At 29.1% G+C, this 25,917-nt stretch overlaps 1 protein-coding gene across 1 annotated transcript; it reads right to left on the bottom strand.

Moving 5' to 3' along the window:
- Positions 1–23,116: 23,116 nt before the first annotated feature.
- On the bottom strand, positions 23,117–23,716 carry LOC147809502 (uncharacterized). The gene has a single exon (XM_087162852.1). It carries the CDS (start codon positions 23,714–23,716, stop codon positions 23,117–23,119), a length of 600 nt encoding a protein of 199 aa, XP_087018978.1.
- Between the last annotated feature and the right edge of the window lie 2,201 nt (positions 23,717–25,917).

Below are 25,917 nucleotides of genomic sequence, written 5' to 3'. Positions count from 1 at the left end.
CTTTGATACCTTCATCCACTAAGATTCCGAAAGGACTCATTGATTGCCACTTAATATCATCCACTGAGATTCCGAAAACATCCATGAGTTGTTGCTTAACACCTTCGTTCACTGAGATTCCGGAAACATTCCTGGGTGGTCACTTCTTTCACTTATCCACTGACATTTCGAAAACATTGCTTGATTTTCCCTTCATGCCTTCATCATCAGACCTACCGAAGAGAAGCATGAATTGTCACTTGATACCTTTATCCACTAAGATTCCGAAAACATTCATGAATTGCTGCTTAACACCTTCGTTCACTGAGATTCCGGAAACTCTCCTGTTTTGTCACTTTTCTCACTTATCATCTGACATCCAAAAGACATTGCTTGATTTTTCCTTCATGCCTTCATCTACTGACCTACCGAAGAGAAGCATGCTTTGTCACTTGATACCTTATCCACTAAGATTTCGAAAACACTCATTGATTGCCACTGAATATCATCTACTGATATTCCGAAAACATCCATGAATTTTCACTTAACACCTTCGTTCACTGAGATTCCGGAAACATTCTTGGGTGGTCACTTCTTTCACTTATCTGACATCCAAAAAACGTTGCTTGATTTTCCCTTCATGCCTTCATCGACAGACCTACCGAAGAGAAGCATGAATTGTCCTTTGATACCTTCATCCACTAAGATTCCGAAAGGGCTCATTGATTGCCACTTATATCATCCACTGAGATTCCGAAAACATCCATGAATTTTCACTTAACACCTTCGTTCACTGAGATTCCGGAAACATTCCTGGGTGGTCACTCCTTTCACTTATCCACTGACATTTCGAAAACATTGCTTGATTTTCCCTTCATGCCTTCATCGTCAGACCTACCGAAGAGAAGCATGAATTGTCACTTGATACCTTTATCCACTAAGATTCCGAAAACATCCATGAATTGTTGCTTAACACCTTCGTTCACTGAGATTCCGGAAACTCTCCTGGGTTGTCACTTTTTTCACTTATCATCTGACATCCAAAAGACATTGCCTGATTTTTCCTTCATGCCTTCATCTACTGACCTACCGAAGAGAAGCATGAATTGTCACTTGATACCTTTATCCACTAAGATTCCGAAAAAAATCATAGATTGCCCCTTAATATAATCCATTGAGATTCCGAAAATACTCATAGATTGTCACTTGATACTTCATCCACTTTGAGTCCAAAAACACTCATAGATTGTCCCTTAATAGCTTCATACACAGAGATTTCAAAAACATTTATACATATTCACTTAATATTTTCATTCATTGAAATTTAAAAAATTTAAAGACTAGTCAAAATAAATGAATTTTTCAAATATGTCACTTAAAACATTTTCCGCTTAACTTACGAATTTAAGAGATTTTAGTCAGAAAATGTGTTTACTTGGGATGTAAATATGTATTAAATAAGCCGTTTATACTTTAAACGTATACCTTATTGGATTAAAAAATATAGAATCCTCTAAGACATAAAAATAACTTTAAAGTACATAAATACCTTTTAAGTTGAATTCTCTGCGTGTGTCAAATTCAAAATACAACTCAAACACTCTTTGCTATGAATATATCCCGAATTCCCGAGAGAGTGCTTTGCCTCAGCTCTTCGGAAAGCTCTAATCTTAAGAATAAATTCTATTACACAGCTTTTGAAGTAGCTTTTATCTCAGAATTTTGTATTCATGGAGGAGCCTTTATAAAGCTTTTATCTAAATTAAACTCTTTAGTTAATAATATTCAATTGGCGGTTATTCGTCAAGTTTTACACCTAGAGATTACCCACCAATCAAAGGTAATCTACCTATCTCAATTTAGCTTGTGCAATGAAGAGATAAATCTAGGGTTTTCAGAGCTCGTCGCACTAAGAGAACTTCTAAGTTTATTTGATCTCCAGTGTTTGAAAATTAACCAAAGCTACTGGTTTATAAATAAGATGATACTAATACTGTAGTAGTTTTTTTATTTTAGAGATTTGTAGAGTGGATCTTGAAATTTAGGATCACGTTAAAAGAATTTTAACCCAAACTTCTCAGTTAAATAACATTGATGAGCGTGTTTAATAAGTGCATTTAAAACCCTTGAATAATGAATTAAAAAATATGCATATTAGGGATTAGTTTAGGCATATTAGTTTGAACTTAGAGATTATTCTCTGATCAAATGTATGATTGTTGAGATTACTCACCTATAAAATCTATCCATCTAATGCCATGAAGATATAAATCTACGGTTATCAGTGTTTGGCCCACAAAGGACACTACTATGTTTGATCTTTATTTTTGATAATTAATCAAAGTAATGGATTTTTAAATAGGATACTATTAATGCAATTTTCTGTTTTAAATGTTTGTAAGATGGATCTATGATATATTACCAGAGATCTAAATGTATGTAATTGATATATTATCAGAAATCTATATGATATATTACCAGGTAACTTTGTATGATATATTACCAGAGATATTTAAATGTATGTAAGATGGATCTTTGATTTATGATGGATTGAAAGAAACAATGAAATAAATTATTTTAATGAATTAAATAACTCAAATATCCTTACAATAATGCTTTTTATTTTCTCATATAATAAGTGATGCAAATTTTTGTGACAAGTTTTGTTTTTGAATATCATCCATGCTGGTGAAAACACTGAGAAAAAAGAGTATGGTCAAAACAGCCAGTATATGTAAAAATATGTAAACATTTGTAAAAATATGCAAACACCGTAAAGCTTTTAATTTTTACCAAAACACTATGGTAGGGATTTTGGTAAAATTAACGTTAAGATATGGTTTTATAAAATGAGATAACATTTGGCAATTTCATCACAGTGCATGGCTTAACAACTAATAATTTGCTTAAATTTACTTATTAGTTTTGTAATTTTTACTAAATTTGTAGTAATAAGAAATGCAATTTTGAAAACCAAAATATCCCGTAAATCGTACCATGTGAACAGAAAAATTATCAAATAAAATGTTTAATTACAGAACATTTTGGTCTTATTAACCAGAGTGAGGAATTTTTTTCTTATCAGAAATGTCATTACCACACAGTACCAGGGGTCTGTCTAGGTTTTTCTGAGAGGTACCTATTTTGCGAAAATTTAGACACAATTTGTGAAAAATTAAAAATTATATTAAAAAATCAACACAAAAATATGTTTAAAATATGGATTTATCGCTTCTTAAAAGAAAGAAAAATAAAATTTTAAGAAAAATTATTTTGTGAAACTACCGTTTCTCCTAAAGCTGAATTTGTGAAGGTACCGCTAAACGGTAATAAATTCGGCCTGGACAGACCCCTGAGTACGGTACATTTTATTTAATAACATTTAGGATATTTCCGACAAATATCTTGGTGAAATCAATATCTTATATGTTGCCGCACCTAGTTATTACAAATTGTAGCAACGTTTCACTGTGAAATTTATATAACATTTATTTAGAAATTTTTCTTCTAAAATATCTTATTTATTTAATAGATTTTAAAATAATTTATTTTCAGAAATTTATTTTCGAGATCAAAGATATCATGGTGGAAAAATTATTAATTTCATTTCATTTTATAAGAAATACTACTTGCAATCCTTTTGATGACTGATTTATTTTTCACAAGAACGTTAGAATCTTTAGTAACAGACGAAAAATAAATATTTGAACATTTGATAGATTTAAAAGATATATAAGTTTATCTAGTTTAGGACAATAAATTATTTTGGATGCTTTTTATTAGATTTCTTTTTGACTTAGTAAGTTCTGGAATTTTAAACATTTATCTTTACTCGGATATCTAAACTTGTTTTCATCTTTTTGATTATTGCATTCATTTATTAAATTTTTATAGAGTACGGTAAAAGTTCAGAAATGTACCTAATAAAATATGTTTCGATTTTTAAGCTTACATAATATTTTTCACTTTAAAAGATGGTGATGGTTGTTACAAAATATTATAACGATATTTTTTCTGTAAACATACTGTATATCTACTTATATGGTGCTCTGTAATGATTGCTCTTAATATATATTTTTAAAATCTTAAAAAAATGCGCATATTAAAAGAGAGGCATAGTTTGATTGCCGGTATTTCGAAAGTTCTGGTAATTTGTAATTGCCATCTGTAATGCACATACTTAATATTGTATCAAGCCCAAAGGTTCGTTTGGATTAGAGACGTATAAAACAGTCCTTAAGATTTCAAAATTATAATGGAAGATACACAGGCTTCAAAATTTCAGACATGAACTAATTCTAGTCATAACACTACTTTTTATTTAATATTTTATGTTATAACCGTCGTTGAACAGCCGATCCAATTTCTTGGGTTTACGATTACTAATGTTCAACTCTGCAGCCTCATAATTTAAAACCCAATCCAGAAGACAAGGGAGCTTCTGGATCAAATATTGGGAGACAAATTTGCCTTCGTGGATGACTTTTTGATGGAACAAAACAGCTTTTGTGTTACATGGAGAGAAAAGCCAAGTAACCCTCCCCCGCTTAGCCTGACGGCAATCGGACTCTAACCCATGATCCGTCTACTACTGAGGATACTTTACTTCAGTACTATGGTAGGTGCAAGCCGGAAGCAGAATTTGTATCGACTAGCCATCACTGGGGTATGAACCCGATTCACCTCATTGGAAGGCAAACGCTCTATCCCCTGAGTCATCACGGCGTAGAGAACACTACTGTAGTTAAGGACCAACTAGTCCTGTCTTAGACTTAGAATTGTTCTAGTCACTCAGTACTAGCGAGGCACACATCCATTTATGCAGGCTTGGCGACGAAACCTCAGAACTTACGACACGCATCTAGACGAGTTTCTCATAACTCCGTAGAATTGGTCCTATCCGTTTTGAGCTCGAAGTTTCCAGACCAATCACACTGTCGCCAAATTTCCAAGATTGTGTTCAAGCAACACCTCCTAGAAAGAACAGGCCTCAGCACGGGTTACCATAAATATCCCTTAGCAGTCCAAGCGTAATGACATATTTTGTATTTTCAACCACTACGCAGCTTAGTACCCCTAACGTAAAGAAAATATAAAAAAAATATGAAAAATAAAACAAGCATTTAAAAAATATTCCATTATAATTTCTCACACATCTTTCCTAATTTTCTAATTCAAGATTAATAATGATAAAACGATGAAAAATCTTCATTCATCTAACAAAATATTTCAAACTTACTCCTTTATAGGTTATAACGTTCACAATTACTTTAAACTTTATTAATAAAGTTGGTGTTCAGCCTACAGGAGGTTGATTATTTAGGATTCCGTAGCCGAACAAAATTTAGAACCACTGTATTAGGCGTTATTTTCCCTCTTAAATACGTTAGAATTACGCGACTTCCTATCAATTTTTGGTATTAAACTTTTTATTTAGATTAGATCTGGGATATTTACCTTGATAAACAAAGAATCTTTAAAAAGTTATACAAATATTTGCTAATTCGTAACATCATTATTTTCTAAAAATGGAACGAATACAGAATGTATATTATGAGTTATAAATAAATATTTAGATAGGTGAAAAAAAAAGGATTTTAAACTCTGATGAATCATTATCGAGTCCAGCCAGGAACCGAAATGGGGATTAAACTTTATGAAACTTATTTAATCAAGGATGATACTGAAATGGGGATTAAACTTTATGAAACTTATTTAATCAAGGATGATACTGAAATGGGGATTAAACTTTATGAAACTTATTTAATCAAGGGGGATACTGAAATGGGGATTAAACTTTATGAAACTTATTTAATCAAGGATAATACTGGAATGGGGAGGAAACTTTATGAAACTTATTTAATCAAGGATGATACTGAAATGGGGATTAAACTTTATGAAACTTATTTAATCAAGGATGATACTGAAATGGGGCATAAACTTTATGAAACTTACTTAATAAAGGGGGATACTGAAATGGGGATTAAACATAATGAAACTTATTTAATCAGGGGTGATACTGAAATGGGGATTAAACTTTATGAAATCTATTTAATCAAGGATGATACTGAAATGGGGTTTCTATAAGAAGTGAACGCATTCTAGTCACTAACGGCAAATTAAGTGCTTTTTTTATAATTTTTATTTCCATTCTGCTCAACACTGATTTTTTTTTAATTCGATGTTTTTTAATTAATTATAATTTTAAGTGCATAATAATAAACGTTTAATATGCCTGGTCTTGTTTCTTGTTAGCAAATTACTTGAATATATATTAAGGATGACTATAATAGACATCCTGCAAATAAAAAAAAACTAACCGATTTTTTGATCATTCAATAAATTAGTAATTGTATTCTTTATTTATGAATTATATTCAATAATATTTATAATATAAATATATTTAATTCATTTAATGCAGTTAAAAAAATTATAACTAAAGTGCGCAAGAGTTATTAAAACGTACTTTATATTCAAAAGATAAAAGACAAGAAGTCAAATTAGTGTCAGCATCTTTAACATATTTTTAATAAAATCTTCAAGAAATTGGAATTTTTTTCAGCATATATATTCAAAAGTATCACGTTTCTAGCTTAAAGATAGTCTCGCTGTTGCCAAGATTTTTTTTAATCTTCTTGGACTCCTTTTAGATGGTAATTAACTTTGAGAAAAAGTTATGCACCTTTAGAAAGGGAAAAAAAATAAAAAGTTTTTTTTATTTAATACTTTTGACTTTTGAATTATAATATGCTGCTTTTATTTTCTCGAACATAAAAGTTCCGAAGAAATTTGTTCCTAGAGGGCTTTGCAGTCAAAAATAATTTCTTGAGAAGTTTTGGAGAATAGTCAACACTACTTTTAGTAAAATAAATTTCATGGAGTGCATTATTATTTTAATTTTATGGTATTTTTATAACATTTCAATGTTAAGAAATTTATACAACAATAATTTATTTAAAAAGTAATTAATTTGTTCACTCACTTCATTTTGAAATAGTTGAATTGTTGATAATTAAATTTTATTCTTAAAAATTTATTTAGTTTTAGAGTTTTTTAAAAGATTTTTTACAAGAGTTTTTCGTAATTTGTTAAAAAAAGAAAAGTACGTGACTGACGATTGGGGAACCAAAATATAAGAAATTGCAGAAAGATAGAACTGTAAAGCTTTCTTTATTCCAAAAAAAATTTTGCTGTATTAAATTGTAAAATTAATTTCAAAGTTTATCAAAAGATGGAGGTGTAAAAAAAATCTACTGTATATCAGACATTTCCAACTGAAATACATATACGGGGATTGTTAATTCCGCTCATTGACAGTACCAGGTTGTTGCTGCAAAAGGTGGTTATTTAGAAAAGACTTTTTTTAAAAGTTCTCTTCAGTTCGCAGCGCCATGCAGGGTTGAACTTCGTAATTAAATTTTTAAACTAGGAGCAGAAAGTCCCGAATCCGACATCATTACGTTTTTCTACGTCATAACGTTTTTTTAATGATTCATCTATCGATCATTTTGCGAACGCATCGTAGAATGTTTCATAAATTTAAAGATTTCTTTTAAAATTTTCAATGAATTCAAATAATTTTCAAACACAATGCTTTTAGGAATCTGTATTTATACCATAAGTAAACAACTTTTAAACTGCCCATTTAATAAGCAAAAATCTGAAATTTACCATTACTAAAGCAACTTTGTAGAGTTCAACATAACGTGTGAATATTTTATGCATTTCTACAAACCTAGTGAATAAATGTTTCTAGTCAACCTGAAAATAAAATAGTATTTTTGGGTGATTACATGTTACAAAATTCAAAAAATAACTAAATTTATCGAGTTAGAAATATTTTCTAAAATTTGTTGGACAAAACAAAAGGAAATATTTCTTTATTTTTTCGTATTTTTATATAAGTTTTTTTTTATAGATTTTAAATAGAATATGCTGAAATCGTTGACATCCTTCCAAAAATCTAACATTTTATTCACGATGTATTCATTAAGTATCTAAAAAGTAAAGGAATTCTAAAATATCTAATACAAATTGTTTTGTTTTTACGATGCAATTTTTTTGTATTTACGATTTATTTTATATTATTTGCTTTATCCTTTGGAATACACATGAAAAGCATATTAATAGACATAATAAAATAAACAGTAAGATTTTGAAAGTTTAAAAATAAGATTTTGAAAAAGAATTTAATGAAAAAGACATGAAAAAGATAAATATTTTTCAAGCAAACAAATCAACAATAACTATTAATATTTTATACCGATGAAATTTAGAAGGAAAATTAAAACAAAATGAGGTAGTAAAATCTTTCCTTTAACTACCAATTTCACACACAAAAAAATTGTGAGTTTTTTTCAGAAGGAAATATAAATCTTTCCTTTATAAATAACTTAATATAAATTTCAAACGAACCTAAATTTAATGAATTGTTTCAGTATTCTATCAATTACTGAACATTCTCAAATAAATATTCAATGTATTCTCTTTGCTGGACCATTCAAGTAAATAAAAGCAAATTCGTGCTATTATCAGGTGGTCGTAAATTGCATTATTATGTAAAGTAAGCATATAAACTGTTCGCATATAAACTCTCGTATATAAACTGTTCCCGAGGAAAGAATTCATCAACTATCCTTCTAAAATGAAATTCAATGAGCACACCTGGAAAAGAATGGAGTTTGTTTATTATAAATAAAGTTTCGGCATCAAACTTAGCATATTATATAGAATTATTTCATTTAATAAGGAATTACTTTGTCTGTTGGAAGATGGATTGCCATGTTTTCAGATGAAATTAAAATCCACATATTTATCTATACAAAGGGTTCCTAAATGGTGTACTGCGGAATACTAGGGTTTCGTGCAAAGGGTTCCACGAGTCAGCACTTTTTACAACCAGTGATGAGTTTTGAAATTTTTAATTTACCCCTGATTTTGAAAACTCTAATTTAATTTGAATCACTGTTTAGATGCAACCAATAATTTATAATTTATTTAATCTTTCAATTGTCTTTAGGAAAATACTTCCAGTAAAATGCCAATGAAATAGAAATGTCATTTCTTTGCACTAAAATATATTTCTAATTGCAATATATTGAATAAATTATGAAGGGAACAAGCATTCATAAAAGATTGCTTTAGTATTTCCCATCATACTTTCCATATCAAATAATAAAATTAAATTCCGCAATAAAGTTTCTTGAATAACTATTTTCGACTCTTAAAACTGTTGATTTAAGTTTTAATATCGTAGCGAACCATAATTCGGCTTAATTTATTCATTTTCACTTTATGCATATACACCAAAAGCACCAAGAGAGCAAATTTAACTATCTGACTTAAATCTAATTTAAGATTATTAATGATAAAACGATAAAAAAAATTCATTACTCTAACTAAAAATTTTAAAAATGGTATTTTATAGACTATACTAAACTTTATTTATTATGAAATCAGGATTCCGCCGAAAGAAGGCTGAATATTGGTGAAAATGGCTGAATATTGGTGAGAAGGTGAAAATTGGGAACTGCTGATCTATACATTAATACATTGGAGACAAAGGGTGACACCTATTATTGCTTCGCCATTAGTTCTGTTTTTTTTCAAGCTTTCAACAGATTTTTAAATCAAAAGTAAAAATTAGTCAGTTAAAGGATTCTAAAAATTTTTATAGCATTAGAATTTTAGCTTTAGGTTCTATTGGGATAAATTTTAAACCTAATAATGCTTTAGTCCCCATTGCAACTTAATCCACCAACGAAAATTTTTAATTAACTTTTTGGTAACGTTAAAAATTGTCCTAGATACTATTAAGCAATAGTACGAAAAGTAAATGCTCGATATTTCTTTTGAATTAAAATTCAATAGCTGTTCAAAAACAGTCATTGACAATAAAATGACTGTTAAAAAACAGTCATTTTGTGTTTGCTATTTTAATTACATATGTTAACTGAACACTGTTTTGTATAAAATTTATTTTAAAAGCGACAGTAACTTATTAAAAAATAACATCAGTTATTTATCGTTTGATAATCATAAAATAGTAAATAAATATCTTTATCATAAAATGTTGAGTAAGATAATACTATGCAAATACTTTATCAATAATAGTCTCTCTTATAACTTCAGAACTGTTTGAGCTAGGTCCTAAAAATTGTATAGTAGGTAAAAGAAGCAAGTTTTGCCCCAATTCCGAAAAGCGTTCAAAAATTTCTATTAGACCGTTCGGGAGAAAAGTTTGAATAAATGAATTAGCATTAGATATTGTTTTAAATTAAACTTCATTCGATTTTTTTCAGATATTGTTAAGTTTTACCATACATCAGTGATGTATTGTATATACCTTACTTTCTTTATATTAAAAAAAGTGTTTATTGTATGTCTTTTTTATATTTAAATACCCAATTATTTATTTCTGATGTCAGGTTTGATCAATCAGCTTGAACGTGGTAGCATATGGGGACGATATCAGCAATATTTCTCTAGGGATCGAAAATCACATATTTATTTTGTTAATAGGCTATTGAGTCGTTTTTTGATTAAAATAAGTAATTTGAAATCAACGGTAAATGAATTCAAAATAGAAACATATGTACTAAATAGAAGGAGTACTTTTTGGTTAGCCGGGCAGCTAATTTACAATCCAACGTCCTTTAACGACTAGCTCTCTTTCTCGGAGACTTTCATCTCGGCTGTAGTCGGAAACAGCTATAGTGCAAGCTTTTATTTATTTTTAAATTTGTTACCTGAACTAAAATGTCGAGGATCAGTTTTTTTTTAATTTAAGAAATATATATATTTTTTTAATTTAAGAAATAAACTAACAGCAGAGCCGGTTGTTAAAGGCAACCGAACTCAAGTGAAAAGTCGTAAAAAATTCAGACCTCCACAAACTATTTTTTTAAAATTTATTTCCTAAACACATAAATTTTTTTTAAAAAAAAATGTTAAATTTCCTTGCACCAGGCTAACCGAAAAGCACCGAAGAGAAATTAATGGAGAAAAGGTTTTTTTTTTAAAAAAAAAATCGCTATATTATTATTAACACCAATGCTGCTTAATTAGTTTTAATAATATATGCCACTGGTATTGGGGCAAAGTACTGTTTTAATAGACATTAATTACAATATTTAACTTTGGTTCGAAGATATTTAATAAAGGTATTGCTGTTATGGGTTCCTGAAAGGGTATATGTACCGGTATAAGTACCGGAAAAAATTCTTAATTGTAGCAAAAGTTGACTAACACAAGCTGACTTTGAGCAATAACATTATGTAATTTAATCTAGCAATATAACACTACTGGGAAGGAGATCAAATTACAACAAATAAAAATTTGGAAATTTTTTTAGCTTTATCTGTTATGCTGTTTTATATGCTTTTCAATATTGCGAATGATTTCGTAATGTTCATAAATACTGATATATTAGTTATTCAACTATTATATTAGCTATTTTAAAGTAATACTAGGCATTAAATTTTTAATAAAAATTTAAAACAAAAAAAAAATATGATATGGAATATAATAATAACATGGGAAATAATAATACAGTCAAACCCCGCTATAGTGAAATCAAGGGATAGTAATTTCTGTTTACTATAACAGGGAGTTCACTATATCCGTTACGCAGGCAATTTAACTAATGATTCCCAAACTCCTCCCTTTTATTACACATTATTCAAATAAATGACTGAAAAATATTATGTAGTAGAAAAAAATGTGTTATTTTTCATTACTCTTTATCTTGCGTGCAAAAAAAATCTTTAGCTGATGAGCAATCCTCAACATCAGATATGGGAAAACTTCCCGACTCTCAGATAATTTTTTCTGAATTTCTGTTATTCCGATTTTTAAGCCTGTCTAACCTACCATTCGAGCACATAAAAGTAGTCTCATAAAATCGCTTAGCAAATTCATCGACATTTGTCCAGATACTTCGATTGGCGAACAACTTCAGTAATGCTTCTTCAACATTCTTGTGATCTGCTTTTCTCAACTTCTTTCTGCCATCGAAATTTTTTTTTCATGAGCAGAAATTATTAATTGCCTATTTTTCCGTAGGTAGATATTGGACAGTTTATATATGCAAATATCAGCTTGATTGCATCCATTTTCAATTTTTCTGATTATGCCCATTTTATCATCAATGGAGAAAGTTTTACGTTTACTGCTCGCCATAGTTAAATTTGACACACTTGTTTGCAGGATTTTTTAAACAGAACTGAGATCAAAATGGAGTTGAAATGAGGACATTATCAACGCATATTAGTGTCCAACCCTTTGACCAATAACGAATAATTGCTCTCTGACAGAAAATGCATATTGATCCGACTGACACCTTACAGGGACGTCTGTCCTGGGTTGGAAACATTTGCTTTGTTTGTTTAGGGATGGGAAAGTGAGATAAAAGAAGCAAACAAGAAAAAATGCTTATCGCTACATTCCCCCCTATAGATGGTTTTGAAAATCGATATCTGTATTTTTTTTTTTTTTTTTGAAGTAGAAACTTCAAAATCATTACAAAAAAAATCAGTTGAAGACAGAAAAAAGTTCATTATATCCAACTTCCTCACTTTTTTGGTTCTCTATATTCACAAAAAATAACATTATCCGTGTATAGCAAAGCGCGGGACCGAAGGTTTCGTTCACTATATCCGGGAGTTCACAATAAACCGCGTTCACTATATCGGGGTTTGACTGTAATTGTAAATAATAATAAATAAATATCATCGGAAAAAAACTGTCAAATATGGTATAAATAAATTATTTATACACGGAGAAAAAATATGGTCAAAAGTATCAGAATATGCTTAAGTTAAAGCTGTTTCTGACTCTATGAGAACACTAAAAATCACGATAATTTTCACAGAAGCACTTTATAAATTATTTCGGTAAAATAACCAATAAAATATAACTTTATAATACAGATAAAATTCGGTAGATGTGCTAAAATTTGGGAATTTTATCATAATCTTAGAGCATGGCGTAAAAACCATTTATTCGGTTGAATTTATTTTCAGTTTTATATTTTTCACGAAATGTTTGGTAACAAGAACTATAATTTCAAAAACCAAAATTTCCGGTAAACCGATACTATAGAATGGAGAACATCATAATATGAATGGTTTAAATAACGTATTTTTTTAGATTTATTACCACCAGAATTAAATTTTTTTTTTTTACTGAAAATGCTTTTACTATTCGCGATCGCAACGAACTACAGGGGGCGTTGTTATATGAGACTAATATCTGCGATTTCTATATAAACAGTCATTCATTTACTCTGGAGACGTCTTTAATGTAGCGTGTAGAATTGCAACGTTCCTTCTTTATCGTGGCTAATTAAATTTAAAAACGAAAAATGTTTGATATCCTATCTTATGCAAACGAAAACAAAATGGTATCTCTTTTTTTCAGAGAAGGAACATCCAAAACACATCGGAAAAATATTTGCACATAAACAGAAAAAAATATGTATATTTTTATAAGAGTTAAGACCTAACGCCCGAGAAATAGTTTTACTAAATTTAATGATATAGCATGAAAGGCCTATTTAAACTTTACATTCCATAGTTTTAAGAATCATATTACGTCAAAAATTAAAATGAACAAAAAGTATACATAAGCCTCATAATTTTATGAAATTTAATTTAGTAAAAAAAGTTTTTTGACAAAAATTTTTATCAAAAAATTTCAAGTTTCAATAAAAATTATTATTTAGAAACTAAAAAACGTAAAATAAAGAATGCTTACGATACAAAGCAAAAAATAAAAAACCAATTCTAAAAATTCCTTACATTAAAATAAACAACTTTCATGTTTTTTCCTTTTTGATTCATAATCGGACGCAGAAAACCATTCTATAGAAAACTATCATCAAATAAGAAAAAAACTACTTAAAAGAAAAATTTTTTATTTTTATAAAAATTAACACTTACCTGCTTTATAAATCAGAAGAATTCCAAAATGATTTGTTCTTCAATTTTTGTTACCATTTTTTAGTGCTACGAAAATGCGTCTTTGAGATTTGCCAAAAATGGAACAAGATGCAATTTTATTTTTTCAGGAGCGAAATATTTTGCCCATTGTCCACCAAAATCCGATAAAATACTTTGATTTTAAATAAAGTGCTTCATTTTATGATTTGTCACAAATATTTTAGGTGTAGATTGGCGGCACTTAAAAACCGCCAAATCTGTAGCTGCTGTGGCGTTAATACATAAGTACCGAATTTTTATTCATACTTTTCTGAATCATATTACTTGAAACATTAGAATATGCAAGAAGTGTACATAAACACATAATGTTATACCATTTGTGTTTTCAAAAAAAGTATTTTGACAGTAATTTTTATCAAAAAATTATAAACTATAAAGCGGAAAATAAAGAATTCTTAGGATAAAAAGCGATTTTAAGAATTCTTTACATTGAAATAAAAACTTTCATATAGTTTCTTTTTTTATTATTCTTATAGTTCTTAATCAGGCTTAAAAAACCATTCTGTAGAGAACTATCATCAATTAAGAAAAAAAAAATTTACAAGCTAATTTTTTATTATAAAAATCATAACACTTACCTTCGTTTTAAATCCGCAGAGTTCCAAATGAAATGTTCTTCGTTTGAAAGTTTTATTTTCAAATAATATGTACATAGATTATCTCTTTATTACTTTTAGATAACATACCACACATCAAAATTTTATAATTGTAAGATCTCGATATGAATTTGAATATGTAGCTTAAAAACAGAACAGCTGAATTCTAGTTGAAATTATCTATTCCTTCAAAACTAAAAAATACTTACCAAGAAAACGATAAAAAATTTATTAATCATCAGCACAAATGACACTATTTCAAGTAATTTGGTTGATTCTTTATTGTTGTTTTCTGAATTATATAGATACAGAAATATATGCTGTTTTATAACAAAGAAGAATATTCTATAACTATTGCAGTTCCTCATGTTCTGAATTCACATTTAATTATTGGAATGACGAAAGCAATGTTGACTTCATTTTAATTTGTAATGAATTGAAGACAGAAAAAATTATTTTACCGTAATATACACATCTGTAACAGCAAGTGATCATGAAATTGTAAGTTATGTTGTTGGTAATAGAAAGGTAAAAATTATTGAAAAATTGTTCTCCAAATGCTTGGCGTGTTCTGCTTCAATTTTTGGCATGTTCTGGTTAGTTTTTTCAAGTTCTTCAGCTTTTCCTTAGGGAAATTTTGATTTTTATTTGCTGCTAAGAAAATGGCGTCGGTCATGGCCGATGATATTGATGGAACTAAATGAAAACGTGATAAATTAATGTCTGATATTTACAGGTTCCCGATAGAGGGCGTACTCGAGCGTTGCGATCGCGAATACAGTACAGCAATTTTTCCAGATTTTATTTTCTATGAGTAGGCATAAGCTACGTTAATATTAAAATATTATTTACCTCAGGACTTAATTAATTTTTGTTTATTACAACCAAAGATGTTTGAATCTTTTTTCTTTATTCAGAAACAGATTGGGTGATTTTTTCAGATCAATGAAAAAGCTAGGTAAATGTAGGTAACAGTACTAGGTAACATAATGAAAGGTAAAACGAGAATTAAATAATTATGAAGAGTAATATATAGAATAATTATATAATAAATCTCGAAAAGCATGATACGACAGAGTATATGATATTTGAAGGCCATGCAGAGCAAAACGAAAATGGATCGACATCAATTATAGTTCGATTTCGTTTCTATGATAAGAATACTTGGATTTTATTTTTGGTTGTGAAAAATGCACTATAATGACTTAATGGAGGGATTATAATGCCTTAATTACGTACATTAAGGCATTATAATGGGTACCATAATAATACCTTAATGTAAGTAAAATTTGTCGTACAAAACTGTCGTACTTTATTTAAAAAGATATTAAAATAGAAAGAACTTTTATTTCCTCAGCTGCATTGAGTTACTAAATATCCAATAAGACTCCTTGATTTATTGAAATTACTCTCTTGGAAGATGAAAAATAAAACGATTTATTTCTATAAATGTTGTAAGCTATATTTTAAGTTTAATTACAAATCTCTCAAATGAACCTTTTCGCTTTGATTCCTTTGTTTAGAAGAACAATTTCGAAAATTAGATTAGGGAAAAATAAGCTATATAAGTACCAGTATTTTTTAGAAAGGAATAGTTTTTAAATAGTAAAAAAAAACTTCCAGCCCTATTTGTACAAATAGTAAGGTAAGTTTTGGTGGTAGTGTTTACTTTATAAGAAAAATACATTTTTCTTGATTTATTTGATTTTTTTGTATTGATGAATAGCTTCCCTTTCTTCCCATACAATCCGTAGTTTAACTGAGTTAAGTTGTGGTTAATCACCCCAAAATGTTTCACAAAATATTAGCCTTTTTAGTATTATTTGATATAGAGTAATTTAATATATAGTAGTTTTGTATATAGCAAAACTAATAATTAAACAGGGTAAAAGCAAAAATGCTATCTGAAAATAATTAATAAGGAAAGCTACATAAACAGCTATTTATGTAGCTTTTGATTGAACCGCTGTTAATTGATTAAAAACAGAGAGAAGTTGAAAAAGTGATTTTTAGACTTATTTTAGAGTTTAATCAGCAAAACAAACATGCGTTTAAGTATTTTTTTTTGAGAAATTCTCTTTGTCAGCTGTGATCTTTACACTGAGAAAAAACATGGTCAAAACTACCATGGTAAATTTTACTGTGTTTCTGACTCTATTTCAACATTAAAAAAAATCGTTATTTTTTGCCGGGCGGCTTTGGTAATGATTCTAATAATATGGTTTTATAATATGCGATAAAGTTCGGTAAATGTGGCAAAATTAGGTAACTTTACATGTTAGCACATGGTTTGAAAACCAATTATTTGGTTGAATTTATTTTTCAGTTTTGTATATTTTACTAAATGTGTGGTAAAAAGAATTACAATTTTCAAAATCAGTATTTCGGGTAAAGCGTTAAGATATGATCTAAACCATTACCATATGAATGGTTTAAATACCGTATTATTCAGTTTTTTTTTACCAGAATTATGAATGGTTGTCCGAATGTAAGCGATAAAAAGCTTCCTAAAATTGGAAGGAATTCAGAAAACTTCTGGCGTATCCCCTCCGCTTGTATTCTATCATCTATGGAGTTTTGTTATTGCCATTTGAGTTTAAACTTACGCGTAATTATAAATCAAATTTGAGAAAATTAATATCACAACATAAATAAAGTGCCATGTTTGCCACGTTTTGAGTGTTTATACCTTATTTGACTATATTTGAGTAAAGTATCACCATTTGTTATGTTTTGGGGTGCATCTTGCTTTTCATAACATGCTTGTGGAGATACATCTGCAAATACATCTGTTGTTTGTTTCAATTAAATTTAAATAGAAAGAATGTGTTATATTGTAACCACTACACGTATAATAATATTTGATGACGCAGTTTTGAAAACTTAGGCATAAAAATCAATCGGAATTAGTAACCCGGAATTTTTATGGCAAATTTTGATCCTTAGCGCCATCAGTGCTTAGCTTTACATGGTCAACCATCCATATATTTTTTTAACCAGAAATGCCATTACCATAACGTATGGTAATTTTACCAGAATGCTTTTCTGCTTACCAAGTGTTTTTTTCCCCTCTTAAATAATAACTTGCGAACGACCTTCTACTTTTTCTACTAGAATTCGAAAGATATTTATTAAGGTGATGATTATAGAACATACATTATCTTAACTTTATAAGTTTGATTTTACAGAATTTTTTCTTCTTTATAGTCGTCGTTCAACAGCAGACCCAACTTTTCGGTCTTACTGCTACTAATATTCAACTACGTAGCCTTGTAATTTTGAATCCAACCCAGAAGACGAGGGAACTCCTGGATCGAGTATTGGGAGAAGTTTGCCTTCGTGGAGGACTTTTTGATGGACCTAACCCGCATTTGCGTTACATGGAGAGAAAGACCACGAGAACCTCCCACGGTTAGCCTGATGGCAAGGGGACTCTAACCCATGATCCGTCTACCAGTGAGGATATTTCATATCAGCACTATGGCCGGTGCAAGCCGGATGCGGAATTCGTATCGGCTGGGATTCGAACCCGGTTCGCCTCACTGGAAAGCGATCTATCCCCTGAGCCATCATGGCACTGCAGAAACATTTTTCAAAATCTCCAACAAGGTTTTGTAGCAAATAAAACACGCAAGTTTGAAACAATGTTAAATTTAATTATTCTAGTTCATGCGCGCAATGACGCTCGCTCTTAGCTTGCATAAAAATCCTTTTAAACCGAGATTGAATGCAAAAACACTACACAATATCCTTAAAAAATGTTTCCATTGAGAACCTCAACATACAAAGGGAAAAAAAAAATTTAAAGAAAAAGAGGCTTGTAATAAAATCTAAGAAATTATATTTTTTTGTAAATGCCTATTCGTCCCTTTATTCTATCTTTAAAGAAATAACATCGGCATTATAATATTTATGCTATGTAGGAATAATGATTAACCACCCAAACCTATTCAGTCAATGAAAAGAAATCCCAGATACAGCGTTCGTCGTAATGTCGGTAGTTATCTGAAATGTTATATTTATAATCTGTAGGGTAGAACGAAATAAATGTAATTTATTCGCCGATATGATCATAGGTATTTGGCAGTGAAAACGCAAAAAAAGTTTTGTAAAATTTAGGGCAAAAGAAAAAAGAAAGAATTATAGTTAATTATCTCTGTTTATCAGGAGATTATAATAATTAATTATCGCAGGTGAATACTACACCCTTTCAAAGTGATAAAATTTAATTTTTATCCAATTCTTTTCTTCAGCAAAATATAACATCTTATTGTATAATACAGCATCGCAGATTAAGAATATTTTTTTTATCATTTACATCTAGTTTGTACATACAATACCTTTAAAATTAAAAAATATAATGAACCTTTTTTAATGAAAAACATAATTTATTAAGAAATGGAAGAAAAGTAGCCAAAATATGCATTCTCTAAATTTTAATATTTTTATTTTCGTTCAAGAATGTAAAGAAATTATTATGGGAAATATTATTCAAATATGCGATGCAATATAAAATTCTCATAAAACAATTAATAAAGTGAAAACCTAACAAACTTTATATATTTTGGAGGATTTTTGATAATAAAAGTAATTATCCGGTTTATCGAAATTTCGAAAATGAATTAAAAATTTGTTTGGCATTGATAAAAAAACTATTTTTCTCTATTGTGATAAACAATCGAGACAAGTTTCTTTTAAGGAGAGAAAAATTTCGAAGAATAATTTACAAAAGCAGTTTGCTTTTATTGGTTTTATTAACTAACCGTATTCTTTTCTACATCATACCAAACTCATAAAATACGATATATGCGATTAGTTTCATTTCTAAATATTTTTTAAACTTTCTGAACGCTATCATTCATTATAAACGTTACATTTATACGCATGGTGTTTAATAAACAACTTTGCTACCATATGACTTCTGGTAAGCATATGGAGAGTGCGGAAATTGTATCATGTCCATGATTTAACCGTTCTTTCCATGACTTTACCGCTCACCGTGTATTAAATCCATGATTCCACCTAGAGAAAATGAACCTCGCAACTCACCAAATTTTTCAAATCAAACTTAAATAATTTGATTGTTTTACCTTATTATTCGAAAATCAGTTCCAGGATTGCTAAAATTTTGAATACATTTAAGTTTAAAGTATTTTTTTCTGCTGTAAATAAACTAAAATTAACCAATCCTAAAAACCCTATTGCTGGTATTAATAGCTGGGCTGTTTATCAAATTTTCTTGTCTGTGTGGTCTGGCGTACATTGTACAAACTACACATACCCTTAAACTTCGACTTAAGGAATACGAAAGATACGTCCAAAATGAGGATATTAGTCGATCTTCTATCGTTTTACGCAATCGGAATTCAAATCACAGGTTTGATTTTTCTCCTACTAAAACCGTTTAACACTGCTCTTCACCTTTCGAGCCTACTTTTTGGGAGTAATTATAGATTTTGAAAAATTCAAATAATTTATTTAATGATCATTCGAGTATCCCATTAATTCCTAACATTTGGAAGTTCATCTATATTATATAAAACGCTAATACGTACGTACGTATGTATGTATGTATGTATGTATCAATAAAACCGATGATATTTCTTTTCTCGCGCTGGCAACAGTTTTCATTTTTAATTGATTGGATTCGGCGCGCAAGAGCACGTAGTGAGCAACCAGATAACAATAACCAGAATGAGCATTATCAGGTTGTTCAATTCAGATTCATGCACTAAAAACATGACAATATTTAATTTAAACTCAATTAGGAATTAATTAATTAATTGAAGTGAAAATGCTTTAAAAGGCAGCTGATGAATTGATATTTTTCTACTGGGAGCTACCTAAACGTCTAAAAAACGTTTAAGTGTTTGTATTGAATGCATTGAATTTTTTTATATTTCGCGTTTATTTATGCATTGAATTTTCACGCTTTAAAATGCAGAATATTAGTGAAGCAATATTTGATAATTTATTTTGCTTATATGTTTCTTATTTAGCTAATGTTTTGATTTTTTCACCATGTACAATCTAAATAGCTAATATACTTTTTTAAAAGCCAATAAGAACATTGGTAGAATTCATCTACATAAGTACAATACTATGTCTTTGATGATAAAATACTATGTCTTTGATGATAATATATTATATCTTTGTGCTAGAACATTGTGTTCATTGGCGAGCGAGCGCAGCGAGCCATGGTTCACGGCGTGAACCACATAGGATTGCGTAGCAATTCTCGGGGGTTGGCGAGCGTTAGCGAGCAGGGGGCGGAGCCTCCTAGTTTTAATTTAATCTGTTGCACCTGGAAAAACCCAGTAAAATCCATTTTTTTTCACACCTGTTTTTTTTATCTCCCCATATTTCCTTGTTCAAGTTTCCTTTGTCCCTATTGGTTAAACCGATTTGCACTTGTTTGAATCGTTACTTCTCTTTGTCGTTTGGACACTGAGGAAGATTCTTGTTTATAGAATTGAAACTATATTGCGTCAATTTATGAACTTTATTTTGTGCTTTATTCAAGTTGATTTTTTGCTTTATTCTACATAGCACAAAGTATTACCCTTTCTCTTGTCTGATATAATAGATACTTTGGAAGGAAAGTTTATTTTGTGCTTTATTCAAGTTGATTTTTCGCTTTATTCTACATAGCACAAAGTATTACCCTTTCTCTTGTCTGATATAATAGATGCTTTGGAAAGTTCAGATTAATTTTTACGGTAAATAAAAAGAATACACACCAACAATTTTAAGATAACCACAGAATAAAGATACATTTTCAATTTCTCCTTGTTACATCAACTAGAAATGTATTTTTTCCCCGGGGATTTTCTACGTGAACTATGATTCAACTACTGAGTATTTTCTTTCGAAGTCGGCGTATTTGATTTCAAAATAATATGAAAATATTTTCTCTTAGTAAATTTAACTAATATTTTTTAAACCTATTGCACATGCTTTCAACTGAATCTCGGGTAGAGCAAGCAAATTGTCTTCTTAAAAGCAAACATTGCATAGTTTTAATTAATAGATATTTAAACACGTTAGAACTACCATTTTAATATATTTTACAGCACACAAGCGTAAACTAAAGTAAATTTCATAATTAGAAATGTATATAAAAGTAGATGGAAGAAAAGATAATGTTTTCTTTAAGTATCAAATCCTAATTAAACATAAGTTTCGTTTGATTTTTTCCAGTTCAATTACTTTAAAAGAAACTTGTTCTAAAGTATCATCCAATTAAGGAATCCCCAGAGAAATTATTATTGAAATTTCGAAATCCGATGCATTAATTAATTTAATTAATAGTGTAATAGCTGAATACTTGTTTGTAAGTTGTCAAATATATTAACTCAATTAGAACTATACTGTTCAAGGAATCAATTTTCGCAGAAGTGAAAGAATATTTTGTTTCTAATGTTTCAATTGTTAGGATTAAATACTTGTTTAAGTGAATTTGTTAATTGGGATTAATTTGTATTGTGTAAATTAATCAGTGCGAACTTTTTTTCAAATCATATTTGAATAAACTGAATAGTATTTGGATAAATAAAGTAACAATTGCATATGTTACATTTTCGTTTTGCTCCGTCGTCTTAAGTTAAGAATATTGTAGTAAATTTAAGAAAAAAATAAAAAAATTGTATTGTTGCTATATATATATATATATATATATATATATATATATATATGAAAATATTTACCCCGACCTGCCCCAATTGAGGATATACGGGGAAAAAAACCAAGTAGAAAAAGCATTAAAGAACATAAAATACAAAAAAATGCATAAAATACAAAAGTCAAATGGCAACAGCCCGTAAACTTTGCGGCGAACAATACTCTTGAACAAAATTAACTATCTACAATTAGTCGGAATATTAAATCTTTAAGAAAACTTGACAAATATATCTGGCATGTGTGACATGAAAAGTCCAGGTCAACAGACCCTGAAATAAGGATTAAAAGCCCAATTAAATTTAAAACACCAGCAATATTAGAAGCAAATAAAATATTATTTGCCATTCCAGGTCAACAGACCCTTATATTGAGGCAATCAAATGGCATAAAATTTAAAAACTAATCATAGGGCAAATTGCCTATTAAGGAAACAATTAAATGAGTTGCAAACAGTAAAATCACCAAAAATATTGTTGAAATAGTGAAAGAGGATTAAGATGGTGTGGATGACAAGGACAGTTCAAATCCAACCTAAGAACACCATGAGATTTAAAATTTTTTTAAAGTCACTAGAAGTCCAGTTTAAAGGATAGTCATCCCGGCTAAAAATCAAAATGGCCGAACCAGAGTCTCCGGTGATGAAGTAATTAAAGCGAGAAAATTAGAGTTGACTCAGGGGATATGGAAACGCTGATCCATACGGTAGTTGGACTGCCAGAGTTAGTAAAAATTTACAGTGGGTTTAATGTATCTTCCAAAGTTGTTTTGATAATGTCTTTGGTGATTGTTCTGCAGGTCAGGTTAGAATAAATCTGGTGTTCTGTTTTGTTGTGAAAATTGTTGCCTCGTCGTGTTTGAAATTTAGGATATTGAAAAAATTAGGTGATGGATGTCTTGTTGTGAGTTGCAATAAGTACATGTTGAAGATTTACCAAAAAATCTTGCTTGGTGAGAGCCAAACACGCCGTGGCCGGTTAAGAACTGATTAATATAAAAGTTTGCCTTCATTCTTGTAGTTTTTGGATCCTTAAAAAATTTGTAAGTTTGCCGTCCTTTTATACTGTTGGTCCAGTCCAATTTCCACTGAGCCATAATATGGTTGTTGATTATAGATTTTATCTGAATGGGGGTCAGCCAGGTAGTATTTTCTATGGTGTCAAGTCTGATGGCTTCTTTGGCTAGTTGGTCCGCCTCCTCATTGCCGGCATGTCCCTCGTGTGCTTTAATCCAACTCAGTGAGATACTCTGTCTCCAAGCATGTTTTATGTCATGAACAATCGCATTTTTATGTGTGGAGTCAGCCAGTGCATGCAATGAGGAGAGTGAATCTGTATAAATTGTAGTTTGTTCTTCCTGTTTTGCTGCATAATTTATTGCTTCTCTGATCGCCATCAGCTCGGCCTCAAAAAAATGAGCAATAATCGGATGCTCTGGAGGAGGTCTTGGCATTAGTGATGCCATTATACTTTATGATTACTCCGAAACCTGTCCTGAAGTGTTGAGGTTTGACCTCCATCCTGGAGCCATCCGTATAATATATATATATATATATATATATATATATATATATATATATATATATATATATATATATATATATATATATATATATATATATATATATATATATATATATATATATATATATATATATATATATATATATATATATATATATATATATATATATATATATATATATATATATATATATATATATATAAAAAATCCCAAAAAAGTAAAGTGAATAAAAAGCTCTGAAACTTTTTATATTATTAGAAATATGTAATGGCATTATAAAGAAAGTATATATCCTATAAATTATACTTAATATTTAAATTAATTAATTTTTTAAATAATTAATTTATAATTAATTCATTTATAATAATTAATAAATTAATTAAATAAATAAATTAATTAATTTAATAAATTAATTTATTAATTTTTTAATTTATTTTTCAAATTAATTAATAATTAAATTAATTATTTTCACTATTTAAAAAGTGAGGGAATGACACTAATAGTGAGGGAATGATATTTTATTTTAATACATGTTTTTATCTAAGTTACATCTACCTAAAGTTTGAAAATGATAACATCATAATATGTATATCTAATATTTATTATAATTTAGTCTTATATATTTAATAGTTTTTACAGGTTTGGGAAATAAAATTGGCTGGCACGATTGAACAAAAAAAAATTTGATAATATACTCTTCTTGAATCATTCCCTCACTTCAGCGTCATTCCCTCACTTTATACACTAGTGAGGGAATGACGAATTCAATAAAATTTAAAAATAACAGTTAGGCCTAATTAATTTCTGAAGTCAATCACATACAATTATATTCATACAAGAAAGCAACATATAATTAACCACTTTCTCGATGAAGTTGTATTTTATTTTACTCTAAAAAATGACATGAGGGAATGACAAATGTAAAAAATTTTACCTGGTTTGATTCATACAAATTTATTCCACAGCAAAGCTTCTTTAAGTTGAAGATGGAAACATACTGCAATTTTGTTCTATGATGACAGTTGTTAACTTCTGAAGTTTTTATTAAAATATTTTTATTCTAAGAAGATTGTAGGTGATAAGAACATTGTTGTGAGGGAATGACGCGAAACACTGGGGACAAAGTTTAAAATAGTGCTGTGTTAATATTTTTATCAGAAATTAAATTTAAAATTGATTTTCTGAATTCTATGTTTCAGTATTCTGAAATAAAAAACACGAATTTGTAAAAAAAAAAAATTTATTTCAGAAACAATTTTTTTCTTTTTTTAAATCAGCAGTGGGGACAAGTGAGGGAATGACATATTGGTATATTTTAATTACCTAAAATAAATAAAAAATAAAAATTGATAATTTTATTTTTATTCTTTTGTTAGCTTGCATTCTGAAGGACACTTTCCCTGAATTTTTTTTTTCCTAAGCTGTTAAACAAGCATAAAATATACTGGGGACATGAAAATGACTGTTTTTGTGAGAATGACCCATATATATATATATATATATATATATATATATATATATATATATATATATATATATATATATATATATCTATACATAATAATAAACGCGGCTGTGTGTGTGTGTGTGTCTGTAATCACAATATATCGCCCCAGAAGCCTCGCCCGGGCACGAAACTCGGCCCATAATTGTGTTTTGACATTATGAAGAAGTATTTTTTTTCTTTTTCAAAAATTTTGATTAGTTATTTAGTTATCAGTCATTTTGTAAGTCTATGCTTTTCGTCTGCTTTTTCGTCTTCAAAGAGCCATATTCAAAAAACTATTAAAAAATGCATATACTTTTCCCCACTCTTATAAATGTATGCTAATGCGAACCTCACAATTTAAATATTAATTTTCGACAACTTAAACCAATAATTTACGAAGGAATTAATAATTTAATTGTAAAGTTCGCTTTAGTTTACATTTATTAAAGTGGAGAAAAGTTTAACTTTTGTATTAAAAATGTGGCAACATATTCGATATGTAAATAGAACGCTTCGCTTTGATATATTTGTCGCTGTTCATAATTGTTATAATAAGTTTTTCTTCTTCTTTTCACGCTCTATTTTTTTTTCTTAAGTGAAGACGATAATTTTTATAGCGATATTGTAGTACTTTGTACAACTAAAAATTCTT

Source organism: Parasteatoda tepidariorum, chromosome 5 (assembly GCF_982258835.1).
Source record: "Parasteatoda tepidariorum strain Cologne lab strain chromosome 5, Ptep-v5.0, whole genome shotgun sequence".
NCBI lineage: Eukaryota > Metazoa > Arthropoda > Arachnida > Araneae > Theridiidae > Parasteatoda > Parasteatoda tepidariorum.
Note: the sequence above shows the minus strand (reverse complement) of the source record. Positions and strands in the feature narration are given on the sequence as shown.